General features: G+C 38.3%; 1 protein-coding gene across 1 annotated transcript; it reads left to right on the forward strand.

Moving 5' to 3' along the window:
• The first annotated feature begins 1198 nt into the window (after nt 1–1198).
• On the forward strand, nt 1199–22734 carry LOC140230558 (tRNA-uridine aminocarboxypropyltransferase 2-like). The gene is made up of 6 exons (XM_072310702.1): nt 1199–1343; nt 13166–13351; nt 14353–14560; nt 17503–17631; nt 19556–19661; nt 21062–22734. Exons 1-6 carry the CDS (start codon nt 1219–1221, stop codon nt 21100–21102), a joined length of 795 nt encoding a protein of 264 aa, XP_072166803.1. The 5' UTR covers nt 1199–1218; the 3' UTR covers nt 21103–22734.
• The last annotated feature ends 2882 nt before the right edge of the window (nt 22735–25616 follow it).

Consider the following 25616-nt stretch of genomic DNA (forward strand, 5'->3'; position numbering starts at 1 on the left):
TTGTCTTCTCTTAATTTAGTCTTACATCAAAACAAAAAAGAAAGTCTCCATATCAAAATTTGATTATGTTACACGAACCCTTTATAGTGAACTTGATGGGGCTACAAAGGGGACATCTAAATCATTGATGCACTAACATGAGTCAACAGTAATTAGCTGAGGTGATGTCATTGACTACCTCTCCGATTATTCCTGTACATTTGAAATAAATAAGTTATTTATTTCAAATGTGCAGGAATAATCGGAGAGCTCAGCTAATTTGCATTCTTTTAGTCGCGACTATCGCTATCACTATGAATCCGACTTACGGAGCACTGTAAACTTTGATGGTGCATGGCCGTGACTTGGGGGGGGGGGGGGGGCGTCCAAAGAAGAAAAGAAAACACTTTTAATGGCGGATTACGCAATGAGCCAGGTGCATGCGTCGCTACGGTAGTATGTCAATGCATACTAGTAAATTGTTAGGCATACATGAAGCCCCCATTATAGAAATCGGCCTACCATAAAATCAGTACTCACACCGAATTGGTCTATTGTCAGTTTAAGAAAAAAAAAAAGAAAAAAGAAGCCTCACTGAAATACATGTATGTACATTGTATCTTGAAGTGATTTTCTAGAAGAAAAAAAAATCTATGGGACATAAATGGCAGGGAAGGGTGAAAAATTGTTGAGACCAACGATCCTAGTACGGTCGTTTTTACTCATAGTCAACACCAATATACACAATTCTTCCAGTGCTCGTCCATCCAGCTTCTGTAACCAGAAACTCTCAAGGCAAAGTATGGTTTGTGGATCTTATTTGTCTTGGTTTAGCAAGCAGCTTTTAGAGAGACCACATAAATAGTGTATCTAAAATTGAGAAAGTGTTTACATGCACTATGTAGGCCTTCAAACACACACACACACACACACACACACACACACACACACACACACACACACACACACACACACACACACACACACACACACACACACACACACACACACACACACACACACACACACACACACACACACACACGAACGCGACAGAAAGCCAATGCGAAATGGCTTTTCGTTGGAGGCCGAGGTCGAGTTTTAATGAGGGCGAGTTATAGCCGGCACAAATACTAGTAATCCCGAACACGTTGTTGTTACCCATGTTTATGTGTACTGTATTATAACGTATGCGTGGACAGCACATAAGACGCAGATGCGAATGCCATAGGCGTGACAATGAACGACGGTGAATCATTTGAATCAGTCTACATGGCCGAGAATGAAGACGATGATGTGTTCACGAGTTTAGCAGCAATGCCAAGTGATCCCCCGGAAAAGAGAGACGTTTGTTCGAGATGTGGGTGAGTATATTGCTAACGTTAGGACTAGATCTATATACTGTCGGTGTATACACCTGTACCAAAGTTGTATACGGAGTGCCACGGGCCACCGACTCATCTAGTGATGCGTCAGTCTCGCCGCGCCGCCGAGCCGCCGCGCTCCAAAGCCCGGATGCCTTCACGGCTTTGGCGTGCGCTCGGTGTGTTCGGCAATCATGGGAACTGGGTTTTAGGGAGCTAAATTATTTTAAAAATTTAGGCCTCTAACTTCAGCACAGCCATATTTAAAGGGGATGGCTAGTAACCAAAGAGATTATACCTATATAGAGTAAGTAGTCGCCATACGCGTGCGTACAAATAGTGCGTCCAAAATTGAAGAGGGAGCGCACACTCAGCTCCTGGCAGCGATTTTTTTTTCCGTAACCCTAACGCGTCGAAATTGCCAATTGTGGCACTTGAGCAAAGACTATCAGAGTACTAGTTGGTTGCGATACTTGTGTTGCTTTGTTGTATACAGTACTGTACCATGGTCCTCTGCCAACCACAGAATCAGATTAGAATGTGAGAATGGCACGCCGCCTTGTGAACTGTCATAACAACGGCTTTGTGTGTGTGTGTGTGTGTGTGTGTGTGTGTGTGTGTGTGTGTGTGTATGTGTGTGTGTGTGTGTGTGTGTGTGTGTGTATATGTGCGTGTTTTCATTTCGCCATCGGCATCGCGTTCTGCTTTGCCGTCTGCTGCATGGTATTCCTGTGGTTTTGTTCGCCGTCTGCTGACACTTTCCCTTTTGTCTCGCAAGACTTGCGTTGTTAATGATAATAATAAATATCATTTATAAAGCGCTTATTACAATGTTTCTAAGCGCTGAGCGTCTCGATGAAACATTAGAAAAGAGAAATTCAGTCATGGAGTACAAGATGCAAACTCGAAGTTTTCATCAATATCTTGCAAAAGTAAATTGGAAATCTAAGCTTGGAATGAATTATGATATAAGTATTATATAGGCCTATGTAGGCGTACAACTGCAGCAATTGCTATTGTTAACTTTGATCATGTTTATTAAGCCACGCAGAATCAGATTCGAAGTGGGCATTATGTCTAATTGGGTAACATGAATACACTACTTGGTTAATTTGGGTTTATACTTCTCCAACCTCACGATGATTGTGCTTTAAAAAGAAATGATTCAGAAAGGCGTAGTATAGGCTCCTTTTTAGTTCAGGTTCATGTAGATCAAGATATGATTAAATTCTCATGCACTAACATCCAAGATGAAGATGGGGGAGGGAAGAGAAGCTGGGGGAGAGTAATCATTGATTTCGATCGATAAAATCTCTATATGATATATTAATTCAATCAGCTTTATAAAGGCATTTTGAAACAGCATTTATAAAGCAAACAGCAACTCATTTTCATTTAAAATTCTAATATCACGTACGGTTTGCATCTATCAATATAAATATATAGGTCTATATTTTTGGATGTTCACTTTATCATTGCCAACCCTATAGTTCTCCTCATCAAGTGCCTCGTTACCTCTACCAAAACGACCATCAGTGAAGGAAACCCAAACCCAAAGAGAAATGTGGATTGAGTGAAAGCCGCAACATTAGTAAAACACATCAGTGACAGTTAAAGGAAAATCGCACAATATTGTAAAAGATGCAAAGTGATGTTGGTACAACTGGATAAGGGGATACTTGAGTTCATTTTATATGTGGACAACAACATAAAGAAAATATAAAGAAAATCATAAAACATGTTTTCACTTTTCTTGCGTAATGAAAGAACATTTGACTATAAAAACCGCTTTCAGAAAGTAGGGGGAATGATTACTGTCTTTAACATAACTTATGTCAGTATCAGTTAAGTTGATGGAATGTGTAATTTTCATGAAAAATGATTTCTTTGTAGAATTCTCTTCATGTTTTCTTTACATTGTTGTCCACACATGACGTCATGGACTCTAGTAGTCTCCTAATATCCAGTGATTACAACACCAAAACTAAAAAAAGGAATAATTTTTGCATCGGTTGTCGGATTTTCCTCAAACTTTTACTAATGTTGCTGCGTTCACTCAATCCATATTTCTCTTTTGGGTTTTGGTTTCCTTTAATATCAAGCAATCATCACGACCATCATTGCTTCAATTAGATTATAAAACTGAGGGATCGATCACAGAAAAGAGTTCTGTGGGATCGACCATAAACATCATTACTATCATTTCACAACTGGATGTCATCTTAACATCATCATCATCACCATGATTGCTACTCGTATTACCATCGCATACATATTTCCACAAGCAATTATATCCTCCACCATATTGCACTATCAATACTTTTTTTTTTCCATGTCACCAATCCATCAACAACTTCACGAAATCTCTTGCATATTTTCAGCTTCATCATTATTATCAGTCTAAAAAGCATTGCGACTATCAATATATCCTACTCGATCCCTCCCTTTAATGCCCACATGGCCTAGCACCCTTATTGTAAGTCGATTCAATGAAATGATGAAGATAATTCATGATTGAATATTAAAACACTGATTTGTTTGTTTGTTTGTTTGTAAGAACACCAGCCGCATTCACACGTGTTAGCTGGTTACCGAGCGCGCTCCAAAACTCGAGTTCTTGTTATACTCGTAACGTTTTATGAAACTTCATGATCGATATATTATAGAAACAATCACCTGGCATTAACTGGTATCAGATTCCCAGGTGGGTTCATGAGTTTATGAGTAATAATACACATTAGTGGAAGCGACTTGAAACGATCGTTTTATAATGTGTTGTTATTTCGCACAAAATTAATTAATTTCATTTATTCTAATGGTGAAGGATAACCAAAAGAAAATTAATCTACCCGATATTAGCCAAATTTAAGGTCTTTTCATTAAGTTGGAACATCAAGCATCTGTTCAGAGTCACAGACGCTACTTACGCGTTATATGCATTTATAGGAAACTGATATGATAGCCATCATATTATGGTCACCTATATAGCTCCATACCAAGCCTGGACAAAAGTACGGAATCTATCAGCAATGTTGCAATGTGTGTGTGTGTGTTTTCTTTGCACCGAAAACTCGAGGGCGGGCGCCTGAAAGTGCAATGATTGCACCTTCCATGCACTTTGTGTGTGTGTGTCTTTGTGTGTATGTGCGAGTGCGTGCAATGTGTGTTTGTGTGTTTATGTGTTTGTGTGGGTGTGGTAGGTGTGCAGTATATCGTTACTTGCAAAGTTTTGTGTATGCTAACGTAAAAAAAACGTATGATAATCAAGAGTTATTCTGAAAGAAATTGAAAGCGAGGTCACAGCTGGTCGTTGTTCACGTCTGAAAAAGTAAACATTCTGGTCATAATCATTAAAGTGTCAGAATTTGTGCACTCTATTGTTAAAAAAATGTTTGTTATTCAAGCTTCAGCGTGATATTTATATATTTCAAGATTGAGCCTGCTGTGACCCAGTTTAGTAACCATGTCATAAAGCATTACAATTTTTTTCCCTTAAACGTGATACAACAGTGCTAGCAACTATATATGAATAGGTGGTAGACGTAGATGTAAGGCTTAGGACATTTGCAGGAGTAGGGTAGGTTAGATTTTTATCATGATTGTACCTTGAGGTGCTCACAAGCGCTTTATTAGATCTTAAACTGAAATACTGATAAACCAACTGGCCACGACTTCAAAATGACGTCAAAATCACGTCCATTTCCCTTGTTCTTGAAGAAAAGGCGTCTTTCAGATGTATTCCTTGTTTTCTTTTCCAATATACGTTAAAAAGTCATGAATTGACGTGTAAACGACGTGCTCATGACGTTCTGACGTACATCTTGTCTTTAGAATTGTGATTTACACGTCATTAAGACGACTCTTATATGACCACCAATGACGTCTTTTGGACAACTTCCATTTGAGCAAAAATACGACATATTGACGTCAGTTTGAAACGTTTATATGACATCCAGTATCTTTGTTTATTTTCGTCTAAAAGATTTTTTTTGACGTCAGTCTCGTCTTTAAATTAGTAATTTACACGCCTTTATGGCGTCTTTGTATAACAACCCAGACGTCAGAAAGACGTCACAAATATGTCGTCTTTTAGACGTCATCCATTAGAGCAGAAATACGACTTTCTGGCATCAGTTTAAGACGTCTAAATGATGTCTGCTTTCTTTGCTTATTTACGTTAAACAAACGACAATTATTGCGCCTTTCTGAAGTCTAAATAATGACGTCATTTTTATATCTTCCATTTGAACAAAAATTCGTCTTATTGTTGACAGTTTCGACGTCTTTCTGACGACAGTAATGACGTGAAAATGTCGTCATTCTGACGACAGTATGTCGCATAGCTAACTGATATAACTCTATAAAACTCTAAAATTAGTAGGCCTAACTATATGACGTTATAAAGACGTCGAAAAACTTACGTAAATATAACGTTAATATGTCGCTTATATATAATAACGTCATGAATACGTCGCAAAACAACGTAAATTTAACGTCATAATAGTCATTAATATAACGTGATAAATACGTTGCAAAACAAACTGATATAACTACAAAACTATAATTCGTAGGCCTAATTATATGACGTCATGAAGACGTCGCAAAACTGATGTGAACATAACGCTCACATGTCGTTGATATAACGTCATCAATACGTCGCAAAACAACATAAATTTAACGTTATAATACGTCATTAATATGACGTGATAGATACGTTGCAAAACAAACTGATATAACTACAAAACTATAATTCGTAGGCCTAATTATATGACGTCATGAAGACGTCGCAAAACTGACGTGAACATAACGCTCACATGTCGTTGATATAACGTCATCAATACGTCGCAAAACAACATAAATTTAACGTTATAATACGTCATTAATATGACGTGATAAATACGTTGCAAAACAAATTGATATAACTACAAAACTATAATTCGTAGGCCTAATTATATGACGTCATGAAGACGTCTCAAAATTGACGTGAACATAACGTTAATATGTCGCTAATGCAACGTTATAGATACGTCGCAAAACAACGCAAATTTAAAGTTATAATACGTCATTAATATGACGTGATAAACACGTTGCAAAGCAAACTGATATAACTATAAAACTCTATAATTCGTAGGCCTAATTATATGACGTCACGAAGACGTCGCAAACTGACGGGAACATAACGTTCACATGTCGCTAATATAACGTCATATATACGTCCCAAAACAGTGTAGCCTAAATTTCACGTTATAATACGTCATTAATATGATGTGATAAATACGTTGCAAAGCAACGTAAATTTTACTTCACTTATGCGTCGTAAATAAGACGTGAATAATACGTCACAAAATTGGCTTGAATTTTACGTCTTTAGTTCGTCGCTAATATGACGTCATAAATACGTCTCAAAACTGAAGAAAATTTCACGTTAATACGTCGCTCATATGACGTCATAAATGCGTTGTAAAACAAAGTATATATTACGGTATTAAGACGTCATTTAGATAACGCTATGAATACGTTCCAAACCAACGTAGATTGCGTCATTAATACGTGTTAATGACGTAAAAATTACGTCGCAAAATTGACGTAAATTTTACGTCATCAATATGTCACCAATATTAGGTAATAAATATGTCGGAAAACTGACGTAACACATCAGGAGGTCCATAGCATGACGTGATAAATTCGTTTCAAAGAGACGTTGAAATCACGTCATTTTCTGGTCATTCTAAGACTTGCGACAACTTTGACCATGTAGTTGCAACCAAATTGAGACGTCTTTTTGACCTCCGTCTGCTAGCTGGGATGTTCATAAAGTTTGTTCCATCCCTTTCTGCCAATTCAACCGCTCATATGACTATTAGTGCTATATGTTTTTCCTAACCAATTTCTGTGCATTTTCTGCACGCATCCTAATGCATCCAGGCTGTAGAAATCGACAACTTTTGCTGATCTGAGATACAACGTCAAACGTTGAAATAGATGAATTTACATGTCTGTGTTTGAAACCTAAAGTAAGGGGAAGTCCAAACTAAAGATAACTTCTTAAAAAAAAAAAAAAAAAACCTTGGCAAATAAGAAAATATTATTGGTTAAAGATTGAGGAAAACTTTCTTAAGAAAGGCATCATTCTAATTTTCAACAAATTATAATCGATCAAGAAAATCAGGCAATCTGTGACGTTTCCAGCGACTTCCCATACAAGAGAATAGAAAAAAAGTACATGTATGCAAAATTTCATATTCTAACGTAAAGGCATCATTTCCTTTTGCATATGAAACAAAAACCCAGCATTGGCGCTTCAAAATAGTTCTTAAATGTGCGTTAGGGATAGAAACAACCAATGTAAATATTTGAACCATTATCATCGATGTTATGTATTTTTAGATATACAAAATGTGTACAATAGTTATAATAAAAACGTTTCCAGATTAAACCGTCTACAGTTATGGTTTAGTGAGAAAAATAGTGATATCTCCTTATATTTCATGCTTTATTGAAAACGTTTTATATGGTGGGATGTTTTGTGATACAACGAAATGACCTACACATAATATGCATCAAAAGTGATATCTTGAACATTTTTTAAATCACTGTTCTCAACGGTAAACAGGACCTTTAAAATACATGTTTGTATTCCACTATAGTAATCACTCCAAATATTTTACAAATAACCTCTGTGACATCAGTTCTATTACTTCATCAAAACATCATGGAAAATACATTTCAAATAAATTTCTCAATGATTTCTTTACAAATTATCAAAATACTCTTCATAAATTAAGTGACGAGCACATCAAAACACCACTTTTCTGCGGGGAGGGGGGCAGAATGAATTTTTGAACACTGTGTAGGTGATTAATTCCTAGTGGAGTCAACATCTTGGTTTCGAACCAATGTTGGCTCAACCTTATACATGCACATAGTTATGTCGTGCCACGCTGGACTTACCATTCATGTAAACGTCACATGGATCGATCTTGGCACAATGTTTTACTGAATACTGTTATTGCTTTTAACATCTTTAAACCGTAGATTTTTGATGTTATACAACATAATGCGATCCTATACACTAACCCTTCACAGACAGCTGTTAACGCCATCCTAACAGTCGACTAGCAAATTACTATATCATACAGCATCTTAGCTGTTGTAAAACAAAAGCAAAAGAACAATCGTATGGATGTAATTTATACGGTTTTGTCAAAAAACATAGACTTACATTTTTGTACGTTCACACACGTATACACATATACACGCACACACACGCACATAAATAGCCTTCGAGACTTTTAATACCATCACTTACCTAGACGTAAAGATGTATTGATTTATATTGTTCAAAAGTTTTATATAGTTATTATAAATCTGATACATGTTTACACACTTGTGTATGTTAATGCACACCACACCCAACACAACGTTGATTTATACAGATTAACATTTCTTTAATGTTATATATTTCTGACAATGACATTGACATTGTATTGCTGTATATCTCTTGCGTGTTTATCATGACATTGTGTATCCATGTTAAACGTGTGCTCTGTATATTGTATGTATCGATGTAACTTGTATGCATGCTAACAAAACAAATTTCCAGAAACGGACAATAAAATCGAATTGAATTGAATTGAAATGAAATTTCTTTTACCTCACGGCCTATGTACACATCATTATATCAAGCAGCACTATTATCCTACTCCTCCCCCCCCCCCCACAAAAAAAAAAAAAAAAAAAATCATTCGTGGCTTGTCAACGGACACCACCTGAAGCTCACTCCACTTTTGAGGCTGCCGCGTAAGGCAGCCCATAAATAATCTGAACACAAGTGATCGCTGTCAGTGAAAGTGACCAGTGATTTGTAACTTTGATTGAAAAAGGCACCCTCCCGTGTACCAGGGAGGTGAGAGAATTTTAGTCTCACCTCTTTGCTAATATACCAGCAAGGTGAGTCACCTCCCTGCTTATGTTGTACACGATATACCGAGTGCTGAGTTTTGTAAAATGATATACTTGCTAAACGGCTTGCTCATGTGAAACGTCTTCGAATAAAGCTCCAATTTACCATGTACGACTTGTGTCCTCACTTCTCATTTTCGTCTGGAACTTCGATTAATGGGAACGTGTTACTGTTGAGTGTATACTTGCAGTGCCAACAGAATAATACACAAAAAAACTTTAAAAAAATTATATTCTTTATTAGAATTTCATCGATATCAGGCCCATGTTTACAATGAAATTAATTTGAACAAAAATAAGCAGCTGAATTCTTATCTCTTGTGCTTCTAAATCATATTTTTCTCACACACAGTATACAATATAGGCCTATATATACAAATCATACCATGCGTAGCGTGTTGCTTGACATTCTGCATGAATATCTCCGAAAAGGCTTTCTGATTACTTAGTAACTTCAAGCCAATCCATATCTGCCTCACGCACACACTTGTGCTACTGAATCACCTTCTTTTTTAAACACACACACACACACACATACGCACACACACATACACACACACACACACGCACACACACACACACCTACACACAAACCCGTTGTTATGTTTGAAGGGCGTGCCATTCACATTCGAATCTGATTCTGTGTTAGCAGACGACCATGCCACTGGTATATGTGTACATACTGTTTTGCAGTACAGTATGCATAACGAAGTCCAAGCGCATGCGTACAAAACCAACCACTACACTGATAGTCTTTGCTCAAGTGACACAATAGGCAATTTCGACGCGTTAGGGTTACGGAAAAAAAAATCGCCTCCTGGCACTGGATCTAAGTCTACGTTCAAGTCATATCTTCTCATATAATTATCTGGAGTGATATGTTATTCTTCATTACACATTTTCATTTTCAGAATCGCAATGTGGTTAATTGTTTAAATATTAGTTTCTACGATAATACCATATCATTTGAACCATTTAGTAGAGTCCAGACCTTTTTGTTGTTCGCAAAATTAACAGTGGGAACTTGGGTGTAGACTAGACAGTAGTTGAGCACTATGACGTTTGTTTCGTGTACATTCCCACTCACGCCATAAAATCAAACAACATCAGCACCATTATGACGCTTAAACATGACCATTGTGACGTCACAATAAAACAACGCAAGGTCATTGCGCCGAATATTCAATCAAACAACATCAGCACCATTATGACGCTTAAACATGACCATTGTGACGTCACAATAAAACAACGCAAGGTCATTGCGCCGAATATTCAAGTCGAGCGCATTTAACAGTGCGCTGCCATCTACTGTACTGTACAGGATCCGTGCAATGGCGGCTCCCACAACGCAAAATGGCAGCTCCCTCGCGCGGCTGCCTCTCTATAACTGGACTACGCCCTCTTGTGGTATAATCTCTTTGCTAGTAACTGATCAACGGGACTGTACAGTAAATTTACTGGTTGAGGTGGGGATTCATGTTTTGAACATTCCTACAGTAAAGTGAGATATGAGAAACCTCTTATGAAATATGAAAGAGCATGTAAAGCCCTACAACTTTAAGGATTCAACATTTATTTGATGGAAATTGGTTTTCAAATGGCTGAGATATCCAAAAAAGTGATAATAATAAAAGACGACAGGCCATGCCTTTTAAAGTGATCTCTTTGTTTCACCTTGTTTTTGGCTATCTCAGCCATTCAAAACCGATTTTCATCAAATAAACTTTTGATAGAACTCTAGGCCTACCCCTAATTATTAGAATTGCATGCTCTCTTGACATCTCATAGAGTGGTTTCTGAGTATCTCGCAAAACGTTAAAAGCTAAATCCTCACCTCAACCACAACTGTACACACCCTTTAAGAGTACATGTACATTATTTCTTTTTTTTTTATATCTATTTAATGTTGTGTGAAAATTATTTGCTTCAGAATGGTCTCATAATATTTAAGTAATGTGCAGTTCAATGTTTCCAGGTTAGCATGCCTGTACGTGACGGGGTGATCGTTAACGGCCTAAGTTGGAACACGCGAGGAGAGCCAATAAAGTTTTTAAAAAAATTATGAAAGACTCCGCACAGACAGATTTTTCTGTCTACACAATGATATGTTATATTTAAAACTAGTATAAATACATGTAGGGCCTACTAAGGAATTTTTTTGGATTTTAAAACACTTTCTTTAACTACAAATACAATTTAGGCAGTTCAAAGTTGCTCTCATATCCATTACACAGGGCTGCACACTAACTCTTTTTTTTTTTCTTTTTTTTTCTGCTGGTCCAACCTGTCTGTCTGACCAGTAGGTACCCAGTTTTTCCATTTTTAGCTGGTCCATTCCTGAAAAAGTTGGGCCTACTGGTCCGACAGTGATTTTTACTGGTCAGGGACCGTCGGACCAGTGCCAGTGTATTGCGTTACAACTGTACGTGGACATCATGCAATTTGTTGATCCAACCTGATGGACTGACCCTTATGCTACATATACTGTACTTTGCAGGCTTAAAGATAATAAAAAGTTTGGGTACCTCAAAAGTGTCCTTGAATTTCCTTGTCTTAGTTTGTGTTTCAGGTTAAAGTACCTTTCATATAACTAACACTGTGAGACTTACTCGCCCCAAAGTGCTCTCATGTCTTAGTAATCATGCAATTAACTGCGATCAGCAGCCCCATACGCATAGCGACCAGCAGTCCCATACGCATAGCGTAATCGGGCTTCGCATTGTAGCATTCAGGATCATGACAGATTTAGTATCGCAGGGTAAATGTCAACTTAAAATCCCATAAATTCTTCAATTTGAAGACTTACCAATTAACTTGAAGTATTGAAAACAGGCTTCGGGCAACGTTTGGTTCTGCCTATAGTCCCTTTCTGTTCGAATTGATGACTGAATGTGACTCGGTCGACAGGACCTTAGGAGAGCTACATACAGTACACTGAATATTACAGCCAGTGCATGCGAACACATCACATGCACACAAATTTCAAATCCATGAACGGATAAGATGTTTGTGTGCGCATGCGCTGGCCATGGTATCCAGTGTATGTAGCTCTCCCAAGGTCCTCTCGACCGAGTCACATTCAGTCATCAATTCGAACAGAAAGGGACTATTGACAGAACCAAACGTTGTTCGAAGCCTGTTTTCAATTGGTAAGTCTTCAAATCGAAGAAATTTTTGGATCTTAAGTTGACATTTACCCGCGATACTAATTCTGTCATGATCCTGAATGCTACAATGCGAAGCCCCATTACGCTATGCGTATGGGGCTGCTGGTCGCAGTTAGCTATGCGTACAATGGGCTGCACGCTGCTGGTCGCAGTCAGTGGTTTCGTACAATATTTATCGACGCTGGACAGCGTCGGCTCTGGTACAAAACCATTATTGCATGATTACTAAGACGAGAGCACTTTGGGGCGAGTAATTCTCACAGACAACGTACTTTAACCTGAAACACAAACCAAGACAAGGAAATTCAGGGAAGCTTTTGAGGTACCAAAACTTTTTATTATCTTTAATGTAACAAAGAGAGAATTTGAAATTTAGTTTGTCTCATTCTGGTGCAGATGATATCGTAGACAGCATACTAAAGAGATCATAGAACTCTATACTTCCAGACAAACAAATGAGGCCAGCTTGAAAAAGAACCCTTCAACTTTCAAGCATAACAAGTCTTTACTTTAGAATTATTCAGTGACAGTCAGGTTTTGTTTGCTAATAAAATACATCCAAGTTCTTTCTGAAAATAATGTCATAAGGTAGGCCCCCTACCTACACATGTATGTTACTGTATATGCAAATGGAATTACCCTGTGAAGACTTTTAATGAAATGATAGTTTGTGCCATTGTCACACAATCACAGGCGACCGGTGAGTGTTGGGTTATGCAAGTACTTTCCTAAGGAGCGGATCAACGTATCTTCCACTGTGTACATCATCCAACACCCTAATGAGGAGAAACGTGTCCTGCGTACTGCTCCCATCCTCACCGCGTGTCTTCCCATAGGCAAATGCCATATCATCAGAGGAAAGAGATTCTCTGAGAAAGGGTGAGTTTTTCAGTCTCCTGGTACTGTAGAAGTGGAAATTGATGCGCATTTCGTGCAACCAGACACTGGGGCAAAAATACAAGCATGCAAACATTTTTGCTTGCCATATGTTCCAGTAGTTGATGCCTTGATTCTGTGGAATTAAAAACATGCGATACTTGAATTACTTGAATGTGCGAAAATATCCACTTTTACAGTATTAGAATATTGTTTGTAGGTCCCCCCCCCCTTCCCCCATTTAGGGCTTGCTTACAGTATATGTAATATGGCAGTTGTGGCTATCATCACTTGCTTTACTGTAAATTTGTGTGTATATTTAAAAGCATTTCAGATAGTGACCTCATGTGTATCTTTAAGATAATAATGGTAAGGGTATGGATAAAAGTCTGATAAGAGTTTGCAGGGCTTGACTCTAACTTCTTTCTCTGGTGGCCTGAAAAAGAAATGTAGTTACCCAAAATTAGAAAAAGTATTAAAAATCATTTCAAATTTTAGCTGCCTCATTAGGCCTCCAATGAATAGCCCTTTAGGAAATTTGGTGGCCTGACATCAATTTTCAGTGGCCCTGAGCCACTGGGCCACCACTAATGTCGAGCCCTTCATTTCATGATGCTTTTATTAATCCGCTGAACATGGGGCTGTTACAAAGAGGCAAAGTGAGCAGGTATTCATCTGAATTTTTTGCTGGAGAATATGTTTGATTTGTCATTGTTGATACAACTGCACTTTAGATAATGATTTTAGTGTGTTTTATGATGAGAAATGACAAAATTACAGATTTATGTACAGGCCTTTAGCTATTAATAAATAAGCATGCTGCAGTGTGAGGTTTCTACAGAAAAGCAAAATGCACGGTCATGATACCATGACAGACATCACGTATTATATGGTATATTACATAATACAATTAATATTATTACACGAAAGTGAAAAAAAAAAAAAAACCATTATTTGCTTTCCATATTTGTTTTGTGTTTACTCATTCATTGTTTTTATTCCAGCCACCCTGATCTGGCTAAGGTGTGTTCCAGTCCAGACACGTTAGTCTTGTTTCCGGGACCGGAAGCAGTGGACATTGGAGACGTACCAGTCCCACCCACAAGTAGCAATGGCTTAACGCAAGGCTATAATATCATCATCATGGATGGCACATGGCATCAAGCAACAAGCATCTACAAGTCAAATAAGATCTTCCATGTTCCTCAACAAGTAAGCACATCAGTTTATGGTATTTAATTGTATTGATGATTTTATTTTGATGTACATGGTGTATAAAGCAGTACTCTGCACCAAGATATGCACTCTTTAAAGTCAATGGGACAGCCATTTGACTAATGGAATAGAATGAAATTCTTTCTTCAAACATATTTCTCAGCCATACTGGTATTCTGTCCAGACACAGGTTTTGCAGAAACTTACTGTCTGTTTAAGTTTCATTCATTGCATATTGTGAGTCTTTTTTTTACATCTTGTCTTCATGAGAATGCAAAGGCACAATGCAACGTACTGTGGGCCCTATCATGGGAATAATCCCTATAAGGCTAAGAGATGAACCTCAATCTCAACAAAGTTAAACATCACAAGTCTGTTTAGAAATTGGTTTACTCAAAGGAGCCATATACAAGCTTTAGTAGCAATTTGAAATGGCTTGTTTGATGCAGATATTCAAATATTCATGTGATTGTCTACTTTGACATGCAGGTATATGGAAGATTACTGTAGTTTCTGCTGTTTGCTGGGCCTTGTACCAGGAGGAAAACTGATTATGTGGTTGGTCACCTTGTCAAAACATACAGGTCCTTGTTGACTAAGCCAAGTGTGCAGAAATCATCTAAAAAGAGTAATAGAATCTCAACTTCTTTACATGAATACCTCAGAGGAAGGGCCTAAATCTTACAAAAAGGAATGAAATATTATTGAACATTCTTTTCCCTTACATTTTCCTGAACCAGAAGTGCCAAGTTTTCATCAAGTGTTTGTGTCTTGGTATGTTTAATGAGGGAACCAAATCCCAAATATGAGTGTGATTTGAGTGAAGGCAGCAATATTATTACAACACATTAGTGAACATTTAAGGAAAATTGGACAACCCACTCAAAAGCTATGAATTGATAAAGTTTCAGTGCCTGCATCACTGGATAGAAATACTACTACTACAGTTTGTGATGTCATTTTGGACAACAATATAAAGAAAAAATATGTTAAAGGAGAATTCCACAAAATTTAATTCTTCATGAAAAGTACACATTCCATCAACTTGTTACTAACGCATGTTCCCCATGCCTTCTGAAAGAGGTAAGTAACTTGCCCTTTCATCATGCTAGAAAAGTGGAAATATGTTGAATTTTCTTTATATTTTCTTTTATATTGATGTCCATTTGATGCCATGAAGTGGTCTCCTTATCCAGTGATGATGGCACCAAAACTTCAAAATTCATCATTAACTTTTGAATTGATTGTCTAACTTTCCGAATGTGTTCCAATATTGCTGCTTACATTCGGTCCACATTTATATTTGCGCTTTGGTGTCCTGAAAAGAAATATGTGTAAACCAGGTATGGCTGGCCAAGGTATGTATCACTTAGTTCCATGATAAGCTACACAAATGCAAAATTTTATTATAAGCCATCACAAGGAAAACAGAGGTATGACACTTTTCTGACATTCTTCATTATGTTTATAACATCTATGCATGGCTTATTGCTATCCAGACGCAGACATGTGAAATAACTGTTCATGGAAATGTCGAGGGAACTCAAACATATGCCTAGTATATGAGCCAAACCAACTCCTTTCCAAGCATGATATACTGCTTTCATTGCCATGCTCTGCACATTGTTAAATGTCCTAATCTATGGCAAATTAAAATGCCAGGTATGGGTATAAATGTAAAATTAAGGTCATAGTGCATTAAAGGTAGGGGATACCTTTTACAGAACTCCCAAAATGCAGCAAAACATTGAATATGAACCTCAGGGGACTTGTTTAGGCCACTGCTGAGAAATTTGGAAGTCAACAGTTATCTACAATTTGAATAATGCACAAAACTCAACTACTCAGTAGTTCTGTGTGTCAGCCACACTTAAGCCTTTTTGTTGCAGTCTTCTGTATTTTTTATCTATAAACACAAATCTAAAAGTATAAGAGCTGATGTAATAACATATAGAGTGTGTGGCAAGAATGTATATAGAAATGTTTTTAAGTTTTGATGAACTTTATTCACAAAATATACGTGATGGACACACATGCAGTGCATGGGTCTGCAAAGGTAGCCTAGTAATGTACTGGAATTTACGGTGAGCCCCGAAAAGAATTCAATTCAAAATCTAACGATCAATAAAAATGTACTAAATGTTACCTTCCACTTTCAATACTTTATGGGAGTTTCTAAAATGATACTCTCTTCAACATACCACTGTGTTTATACAACTCTTCATTTAAAGGTAGGGGATACCTTTTACAGAACTCCCAAAATGCAGCAAAACATTAAATATTAACCTCAGGGGACTTGTTTAGGCCACTGCTTAGAAATTTGGAAGTCAACAGTTATCTACAATTTGAATAATGCACAAAACTCAACTACTCAGTAGTTCTGTGTGTCAGCCACACTTAAGCCTTTTTGTTGCAGTCTTCTGTATTTTTTATCTATAAACACAAATCTAAAAGTATAAGAGCTTATGTAATAACATATAGAGTGTGTGGCAAGAATGTATATAGAAATGTTTGTAAGTTTTTGATGAACTTTATTCACAAAATATACGTGATGGACACACATGCAGTGCATGGGTCTGCAAAGGTAGCCTAGTAATGTACTGGAATTTACGGTGAGCCCCGAAAAGAATTCAATTCAAAATCTAACGGTCAATAAAAATGTACTAAATGTTACCTTCCACTTTCAATACTTTATGGGAGTTTCTAAAATGATACTCTCTTCAACATACCACTGTGTTTATACAACTCTTCATTTAAGGCATGCAAATGGATTCCCTACCTTTAAGGCATGCAAATGGGATTTCCTATGCAGGTCCCAACCTATTGACATTAAGTTATGGTTAGTGTTTGTTTGTTTGACACAATCATTAAAAACATAATTATGCATTCAGCATTTTTTTTTACATACTTTGGTGCATCTTTTTTCCTTTGTACAACAGGTGCAATTCCAAAATGCTGGCTGCAGTGAGTATACGATTCGTACACAGCCAACCGATTCGTCTGTCTCTACTGTGGAATCAGCAGCTATAGCCTTGTCAGTGTTGGAGAGAAATCCTGCTATTAAGGAAGTGAGTGCATTAGGTAGCCAGTTTCTATCCACTATCCCCACTTTCATTGAACCTTCATTATTGGTATTCACCTAGTTATCCTCCCCTACCAATATCCCACCAGATCTTACATGCACCTTTTACTACCAGTCTCCACCCACTCTCCCCATCCACTCCCTCCCCCCCCCCCCCCCCATCCTTGACTGGCCTCCTCCTCCTAGTTGTCCCCCTCTCGTTACCAGTCTCCACCCACACAACTTTCCTAAAAATCCCCCTTCTATAGGACAGGGCAGAGGGCACTACTGGACAACTAGTTAGTGGCCAAAAAGTGGCAAGATTTCTCAATAGTCTCTCCAAACCCCTAGAGAAGTTATCCTGGTAAATATTCTCTGGAGATCCTTCAGCAGTGAGTTTTCAGCCATCTTCATAACAGCGTTTTAGTGGTTTCTATCGGATTTTTTCTTGTCTTAATGCAATTACATCTCACATGTGTCTTGACCACAGTGGCAGATTCAAGATGATTCAAATTTATCGCATTTGTTGACAGATATCTGATTGGATAACCAGTTATGCCCTTGAGCTGTGTTTGTTAGAGCTTACTAAGATTTCATTTAAAGCCTGCTTTCTTCAGGAACCATTTAGTCTGTCTTGAACCAGTTAAAAACATAATCAAGACCATGCCAATCATATTATACTGTATGTTAGAAGGTTACTGAGAATTCATAGAAGATCTAGGAGATCATTTGGCGCCGTAACACTAGGCAAAACTACACATACAACCTGTAGTTTGACAAATTGCCCTACATCGACATAAATAAGCACTGAATTGATCAGTGTTTTAGTAGTAGCCATGATAAAAAATCATGGGCGTACATAATCGAGCAGGATTTGAACCTACAACCTCCTGATCACCGGACAGGCGTCATCTCCACTAGACCACCAAGCTTTCGCCCGACAGCAAGTGTTGGTTCTAATCCTTATAGCATGCATACATCTCGACGGAAGAATTTCATGAATTTGAATACACATAGTTTGCTTCCTGACAACTTCCAGAAGTTTCAGCATGCGGTCACACTACAGACAAAGTTAGCGTGCATAGTTTCAGTATAGAATAGGAAATTACTCATACATTTGGTCTCTCACAAGAAATAAATGCAAACGTGCGACAGTTTAAAAAAAAAAAATATATACAATGTGTGTCAACACCATGTATGTATCTATTATGGCGTCACAAACTTCTTGAAGTTTCAGCTGCATTCACACTACACAAAACTACTGTACACATAGTTTCACGAGAAGTGAGAAATTTCCCAATTGCATTCAGGAAGTTTCCCAAGAAGTTCGGTGTCACACTGCCAAAACTAAGCGTAGCAAAATACCTGGGTAGTGAAGTGTAGTGTGATCGTGCCTTATTTAGCGCTCACTGGAAGACCATTGAAAGATCTGTCAAATTGTTTGGACACTTGATGGTTGTTCGACAGTCGCGTGAACAGGAGTTATAACCTCTATCTTATCTGATGCTACTCTTCATGAATGTGTTCACCTTCAATACCCTTCCCCATGTGACATTCACCCGCGTTTAGGCAGTTTTCCCCTTGCATTCATCGACTGATCCCACCCACATACAGACTATCGTAGTACCAGGACTGCCAAATCTCCCTAATCTCACAGGAAGTTTCCTGAAAACTGAACATTTTATGTTTGGTAAGAGAATGTACTGTAAGTACCTTTCTTATTTAGCAATGATTATCTCTTCTGGAGATGCATTTAACAAGAGGATAATATCTTTAATGCTGCATATCAGCTTAGATAGAACAAGTAGTGAACATTTTTCATCCAACATGACAGTGGTGAGTGTAATGATATGGGACAAAACAAACAAACAAACAAAAACTACAGCAAACTTACAGAGTCATCTGTTGTCTTTTCTTTAATGCATCTTTAGGTGCTTGCCCAACCACTCCGTGCATTGTGCCAGTACCAGTTGAACCATGGGGCTGTCAAGCATCACAGCAAGGAATTCCTCAAGGATCACCCAGAACTTCCACAATGTAAGCCTTGCTCATATCTTGCTTTAATAGCATCCTCATGAATGAGAGTGTTCTCCTTGTTATTGCTCTTGTGTTTGTTTTGATTTTTCATTTGGAAGCATACTGGATTACCATATTCCCATACTCTTGACTAGACGTAGCTCATAAGCTTTGAATATGTTGAATATGAAATGAATAGTGGGAAATGAACCTGAATTGGTAAAATATTACAGTAACAGCTAAAGGAAAGAAAGAAGAGATTCTTTGGCAGCACCTGTCCAGGGATCCACAAATCATGCTACAGGTTTAATATGTTGAGATGTGGATCTCTTCATCTGATCAGGGTAAAGTGCATTAAACTCTTTACAAGGAATAACTGCTATTGAAAATATTTTTGTGATCATCAAGAGCTTATCCATACATGCCACTCATTTTAAAAAAGAAAAGAAAAAGGAAATCAAGAAGTATTGTAGATTTTTGTCCCCGCCGAACGAGTTCAAGCAGGGGACTATGAAACGGGCTCCGTACGTGTGTGTGTGTCTGTGTGTCCGTCCGTCTGTCCGTCTGTGCGTCCGTGTGTGATCAAAATGTTCAAAATGCTACTCCTTCGCCATTTCTAACCCGATTTTGATTCTGTTTGCTTTATATGATAGCACTACATGGGAGCTTTGAAATTTCTACACAGAATTTCAGTTGTGACCTTTGACCTTGACCTTTGACCTATATTGTACATTTTGCTTCAAAATGCTACTCCTTCGCCATTTCTAACCCGCTTTTGATTCCGTTTGCTTTATATGATGGCACTAGGTGAGGGCTTCAAAACTTCTACACAGAATTTTGACCTTTGACTTCTTTGACCTTTGACCTTGATTTTTTACCTATATTGTACATTGCCTACAAAATGCTACTCCTTCGCCATTTCTAACCCGATTTCGATTCCGTTTGCTTTATGTGATGGCACTAGGTTAGGGCTTCAAAACTTCTACACAGAATTTTGACCTTTGACTTCTTTGACCTTTGACCTTGGATCTTTTTACCTATATTGTACATTTTCCTACTAAATGCTACTTCCGGCGGGGACATATATTACGCACCGCGTAATTTCTACTTTTCCTTGTTGTAAATAAAATGGAAATGTCCCACACCCAATTTATGTAATAGCTAAGAACAAAAATGTTAGTATAGCTGAGTTTATTACACAATTATTGTTTGACATCATGATTTTAGAATTTGCTGGGTCCACAGTGAAAACACAAAGGTCTGCAAGCTCCTTTATATATGACATCCATTTCAGTGAATAGTCGGGTTGGATATATGTTCTGCTCAGATGAGGTTCTTGAATAAACCAATACCTTCTTTATAAAGAAACCATGAAATTAGTGGACAGTCATTACCCACATAAAATGTATTTGCCTCTACAGACAGGATCTTCAAATCAAAAACCAGGACAGAGCCTACATGACATAGAAACAGACTCTGCCACGTCAAACTTGATGAGGATTCGCTGACAGCAAAGCTTAGGGGAGGGACTGTGCCCCAACGTCACAGGTGATAGTGTGCACTGAGATGGCCAGAACAAGCTTGTGGACTGATCCAAGTGGTGATATAGACAGGCTGAGGACAACGCTGCTTGATGTTTCTTGAATGAGGCTTCTATGGATTTGTGAGACTAGTCATAGCTGTATGCCCCCCAAAAAAGAAAAAAATACACCAAGTCATACAAATTTTAGCTAACTTTTTGGATGTGATGAGTACTGCATTCGTTTTTTTCTAATCAACATCAAGTGTAGTGTGACTTATATATGTGCAAATGTCACTTTTCTGTTGCCCTGTAATGGTAATTGTGTAAAGGTGAAAAAGATGTTACTGAAGTGATAATGTGTGGGGCTTTTCCCAATCTCAACACCAAGTTTCATTACATGTTCCGAAAGAATCTGGGAGATTTTAACTTGTTTGTGTACAATTCATATCGGGCCTTGGTGGCTTTGTTCCTGCAAAAACTTCCAATCACTATAACATAAAGCAATACTTACTTGATATATCCCGAATGAGAGCTACCTAACATATCCCGTGTCTGCCCTTCTTGAACTCCAATTTCAGACTACCCCTTTCTGAAATAAATGAATTCATTAATTAGTTTAAAAAAAGATCGGTAACCCTCCACAACTTTAAACCCACTACCTGTTGACTTTTTATCAGGGCAATTGTGTTATAAATCAAGACAAGAAGTTATACTGAATACAAGTTTTTATATTTTTTAGTCTAACATTGAATAAAAGTTGTTCTAGAAAGACTGCAAAATGGGTGGACTTCCCCTCACTCATGGCCTTGTAATTCGTCTAGAATTCAGCCACTTACTTGATGATGTCACACGTTGAATAACACATCCCCTGGCGTAAACACGCCGGCTGTTTGCATATGAGTTTGTGTGCATTTTCAGTCGGGGTGAATGAAGTTTAAGCAATCTGATACTTTTATTGACGCAAAATGGCCTTGGACGATCTCGACATCAGTTTTGAAGTCGATGAGGATGAAGACAAGAGTAATCTTGAAACCAGGAGTGATGACAGCGACAAATATGATGGAGATTAGGAGGAGTTAGTTGTGAAAGATGGTGTGCTAGCGGCAGAAGTAAGCGGTGGTGCCGCAGCCCGGCTAAGCTAAGGTAATTTTTTTCAAAATATGACTACTAATTGATTTGCATGGTGTCAAATTACACTCATAAGCTAAGTAGCCACACACAACCTCTAATAAACTGAGAACGGGTACAGCTTTCTAAAGAATGAATCATTATTTGATGTAAACCTATAAACCACACATTCTGGCAAAATTTCAGTTAAATTGAACCAAAATTACAGAAGTTTTTAGAAAAAAATGTGACAAAAATGGCAATTAGAGTAAAACGCATGTAAACATTAAGTGCCATTTTTGCTAGCATTAACTCGCCACCACGTAATAATCCATGTGATATCATCGCTTTGGGGACCCGCAAAGATTTCGAAGTTATTACAATAGTAGTGCCATGTATATCCATGCTTCTAGAGATATTTCACACAGTTATCTTTATCAGAACTATTAAAATCTTGATCATAAATTACAGAAATACAATAATGAGTAAAAGAGCATCTCTCAATATGAGACTGTGTGTGCATTATGATTTATTATGTTACATGTTCTCGCATGAGAATGGTAGCTTTTGAAGTCTAAATTGATACTCTTAACTCAACAAGTGGCAGTGAACACTCTCTTATGGGAATTCCAAGTTCTAAAATAACAATTGAAAACAATGAAGGAAAGTAATGGTAAAAATAATAGAAAAAAAAAGATACAACAAAGGTAAACAGTTCAAACATTTTGTGCACTACGTTTCATGTGTGCAACGGCAAACATCCGACAGATCACTGTCTCTGATTGGGTACATGTATACTCTTAGAAGCCTCTAGACTCAAAGGTCTCTTTGCGTTTTCAGTTCCTGCTCTACAATCTTCCTGTACTTCATGTGCTTTCTTTTTTCTTTTTCTCTCTTTCAGTCCCATCCTCCTCAACACCTCCTCTCTGCTTCTTGCCCCAGGGTTCCATTCCAGAACTGCTAATGCCACTGCAGACCAAATTGATTTCGGGCGAACATGTCTCTCCTCTGGCCGCCTCATCCAAATTATGTGATTGAAAGATTCATTCTGATTCTGCGTATACCCTAGCCTATCCAATAGGCGACAGGCTGTATCGATACTAGACTGATCGCTATATGGAGACGGACATGCAAGGGCTTCAGCCCGAGCGCCTATCATCACTCATTTTCGAATCATTATTCATGATATGCTTATCGTATGCACGGCGCATATTTTTATGCATGATTCATAAGACAGGCCTTACTGTTTGTGGTCATCGACCTCATCGATTAAACTGTGGATATTATAGGCAGGGCTTGACACTAACGGTGGCCCGGTGGCCCAGGGCCACCAAAAACACACGTCGGGCCACCAAAAACACACGTCGGGCCACCAAAAATTTGGAAATGAAGATTTTGGTGGCCCGATCGGGCCACCAAAAAAAGTTGGATGTTTGCCTTTACTTTTGGAAATGAACAGCGGTAACAATCGGCTGCGTAAGATGCTAAAATATATTTCAGATGTTTGTTTTTGATTTTGGAACTGAATTTAGACATGGGTACCTGTACAGTGAAACCCCGTTATAACGAGGTCCGTGGGACCGGCGATATTACCTCGTTATAACCGGTACCTTGTTATACTGTACGAGCTGAAATTTTCGCGTACAGATATTTTCGCGAATTGCTACTTGGAGGACATTTGCACGTGTTGTTAATTTCGCGGTTGCGACGGTCTAACTGAACGTAACTATTTGCGCGTTGTTATTTTCGCGGTTCAAAGGCGATTCGCGAAAATAAAACCACCGCGAAAATTTCAGCTCGTACAGTAACCGTACGCATCAAAAACAAAGAAAAACATAAGCACGACGTCATATACCCATCAATGAAACTTAAGAACACCCTTTGCTGTGTAATTACACAATTACGGATCATTATTATTGAGAGAATAAAGGGAAATTATTTGTGAATTAGACGAAAAAGTAGGAGTTGAAATGAGTTAATTCTTTATTTTTTTTCCGAAAATCTCTTCGCATAATACTTGCACATTACGTTCTTGGGAAGTATAGGCCTATTTCATTTTCGTAATTCTTTCTACACCTATCTCTTCTATTTGTGTTGAACCATCCGTTCTTGAACTGTTAAATGAGTTTGTTTCTTTTTCTGAACACTGATTAAATAGGTGAACATGCGTTATTCAACTATTTTTACGCTACTTTCACCTGAGGAGATCGCGATGATTCAGAGTAACATGCATGCGTTGTTTACCGTAACTTGCGAGGTATTTTACGCTGTTGGTGCCCAGCGGGAATTCGATGATTTCATGAATCATTTCGGCTGTTATATTATATACAATGTATGATCGTTGCACCCGAAGGGATAAAAAATGCGTTCTTTATTTTCTTCCGAAAATCTCTTCGTGTTTTGTACATCCGTTCTTGAACTGTTAAATGCGTTTGTTTCTTTTTCTGAACACCGATTAAGTAGTTGTGCTATATCTAGTCTCATGATCTTGCAATCTCTTGGAGAAAGCCAACGGTTGCCATTCGTTATCCACGAGCTGGTGAACGACCTCGCCGACGCCAACATCAGATGTATCAACTGAAAGACTGAGTGGCGTATCTGATTGAGGGTGAGCTAGGAGAGTGGCGTCCACCAGTTCGTCCTTGGCTTTGTTGAACGCTGAGAGTTCGCGATCATTCAACTCAATGGATTGGTGTTTCTTCTTCCGGTTTTTGAGAAGATCAGTGAGAGGTTGAAGTGTATCGGCACAATGGGGGATAAACCTCCGATAGAAGTTAATCAGCCCAAGAAATTCTCTGAGTTTGCGAAGAGAAGTTGGTGACGGGAAGTCGCGGACGTGTTGTACCTTTTCGTCTAATGGTCGGATCCCGTGGTCGTCGACCACGTGGCCGAGGAAGGTAAGCAACGAAGCACCGAACACACACTTGTGTGGATTAATGACAATGCCGTATGATGGTAGCCTGTCAAAAAGCTGACGTAAGTGTGACTCCTGTTCCTCCTTGTTGTTGCTCGCGACTAGCAAATCGTCCAAATAGACAAACACAAAAGACAACCCCCTGACAACTTCGTCCATCAGACGTTGGAAAGACTGTGCGGCATTTCGAAGGCCGAAGGGCGTTCGTTCGCGGGATTGCGGCCCCGACTACAACCGCGGCTACGATCCCTGCCAGAAAACCTGGCCGGTGAGCGACCACGCCCTGGCATAAAGGTGATTGGCCGCTTGACCACATAAGAACATGTTGATTGGCTACGGTTCCTGAATGAGGTGACGGAACACACCTGTTACTGATAAATTTAACTGAGATCGCCGAAAACAAAAGGAATCTATATTTAGGCAGAATACGAGT

The sequence above is a fragment of the Diadema setosum genome, chromosome 7 (genome assembly GCF_964275005.1).
Source record: "Diadema setosum chromosome 7, eeDiaSeto1, whole genome shotgun sequence".
In the NCBI taxonomy this organism is placed as follows: domain Eukaryota; kingdom Metazoa; phylum Echinodermata; class Echinoidea; order Diadematoida; family Diadematidae; genus Diadema; species Diadema setosum.

Bases quoted from the DNA above. Each gene is read 5' to 3' on its own strand.
- LOC140230558 (XM_072310702.1), top strand. From the start codon at position 1,219: ATGAACGACGGTGAATCATTTGAATCAGTCTACATGGCCGAGAATGAA. The intron at 1,344-13,165 runs GTGAGTATATTG...ACACAATCACAG, and splicing joins GACGTTTGTTCGAGATGTGG to GCGACCGGTGAGTGTTGGGT. The intron at 13,352-14,352 runs GTGAGTTTTTCA...TTTTTATTCCAG, and splicing joins AAGAGATTCTCTGAGAAAGG to CCACCCTGATCTGGCTAAGG.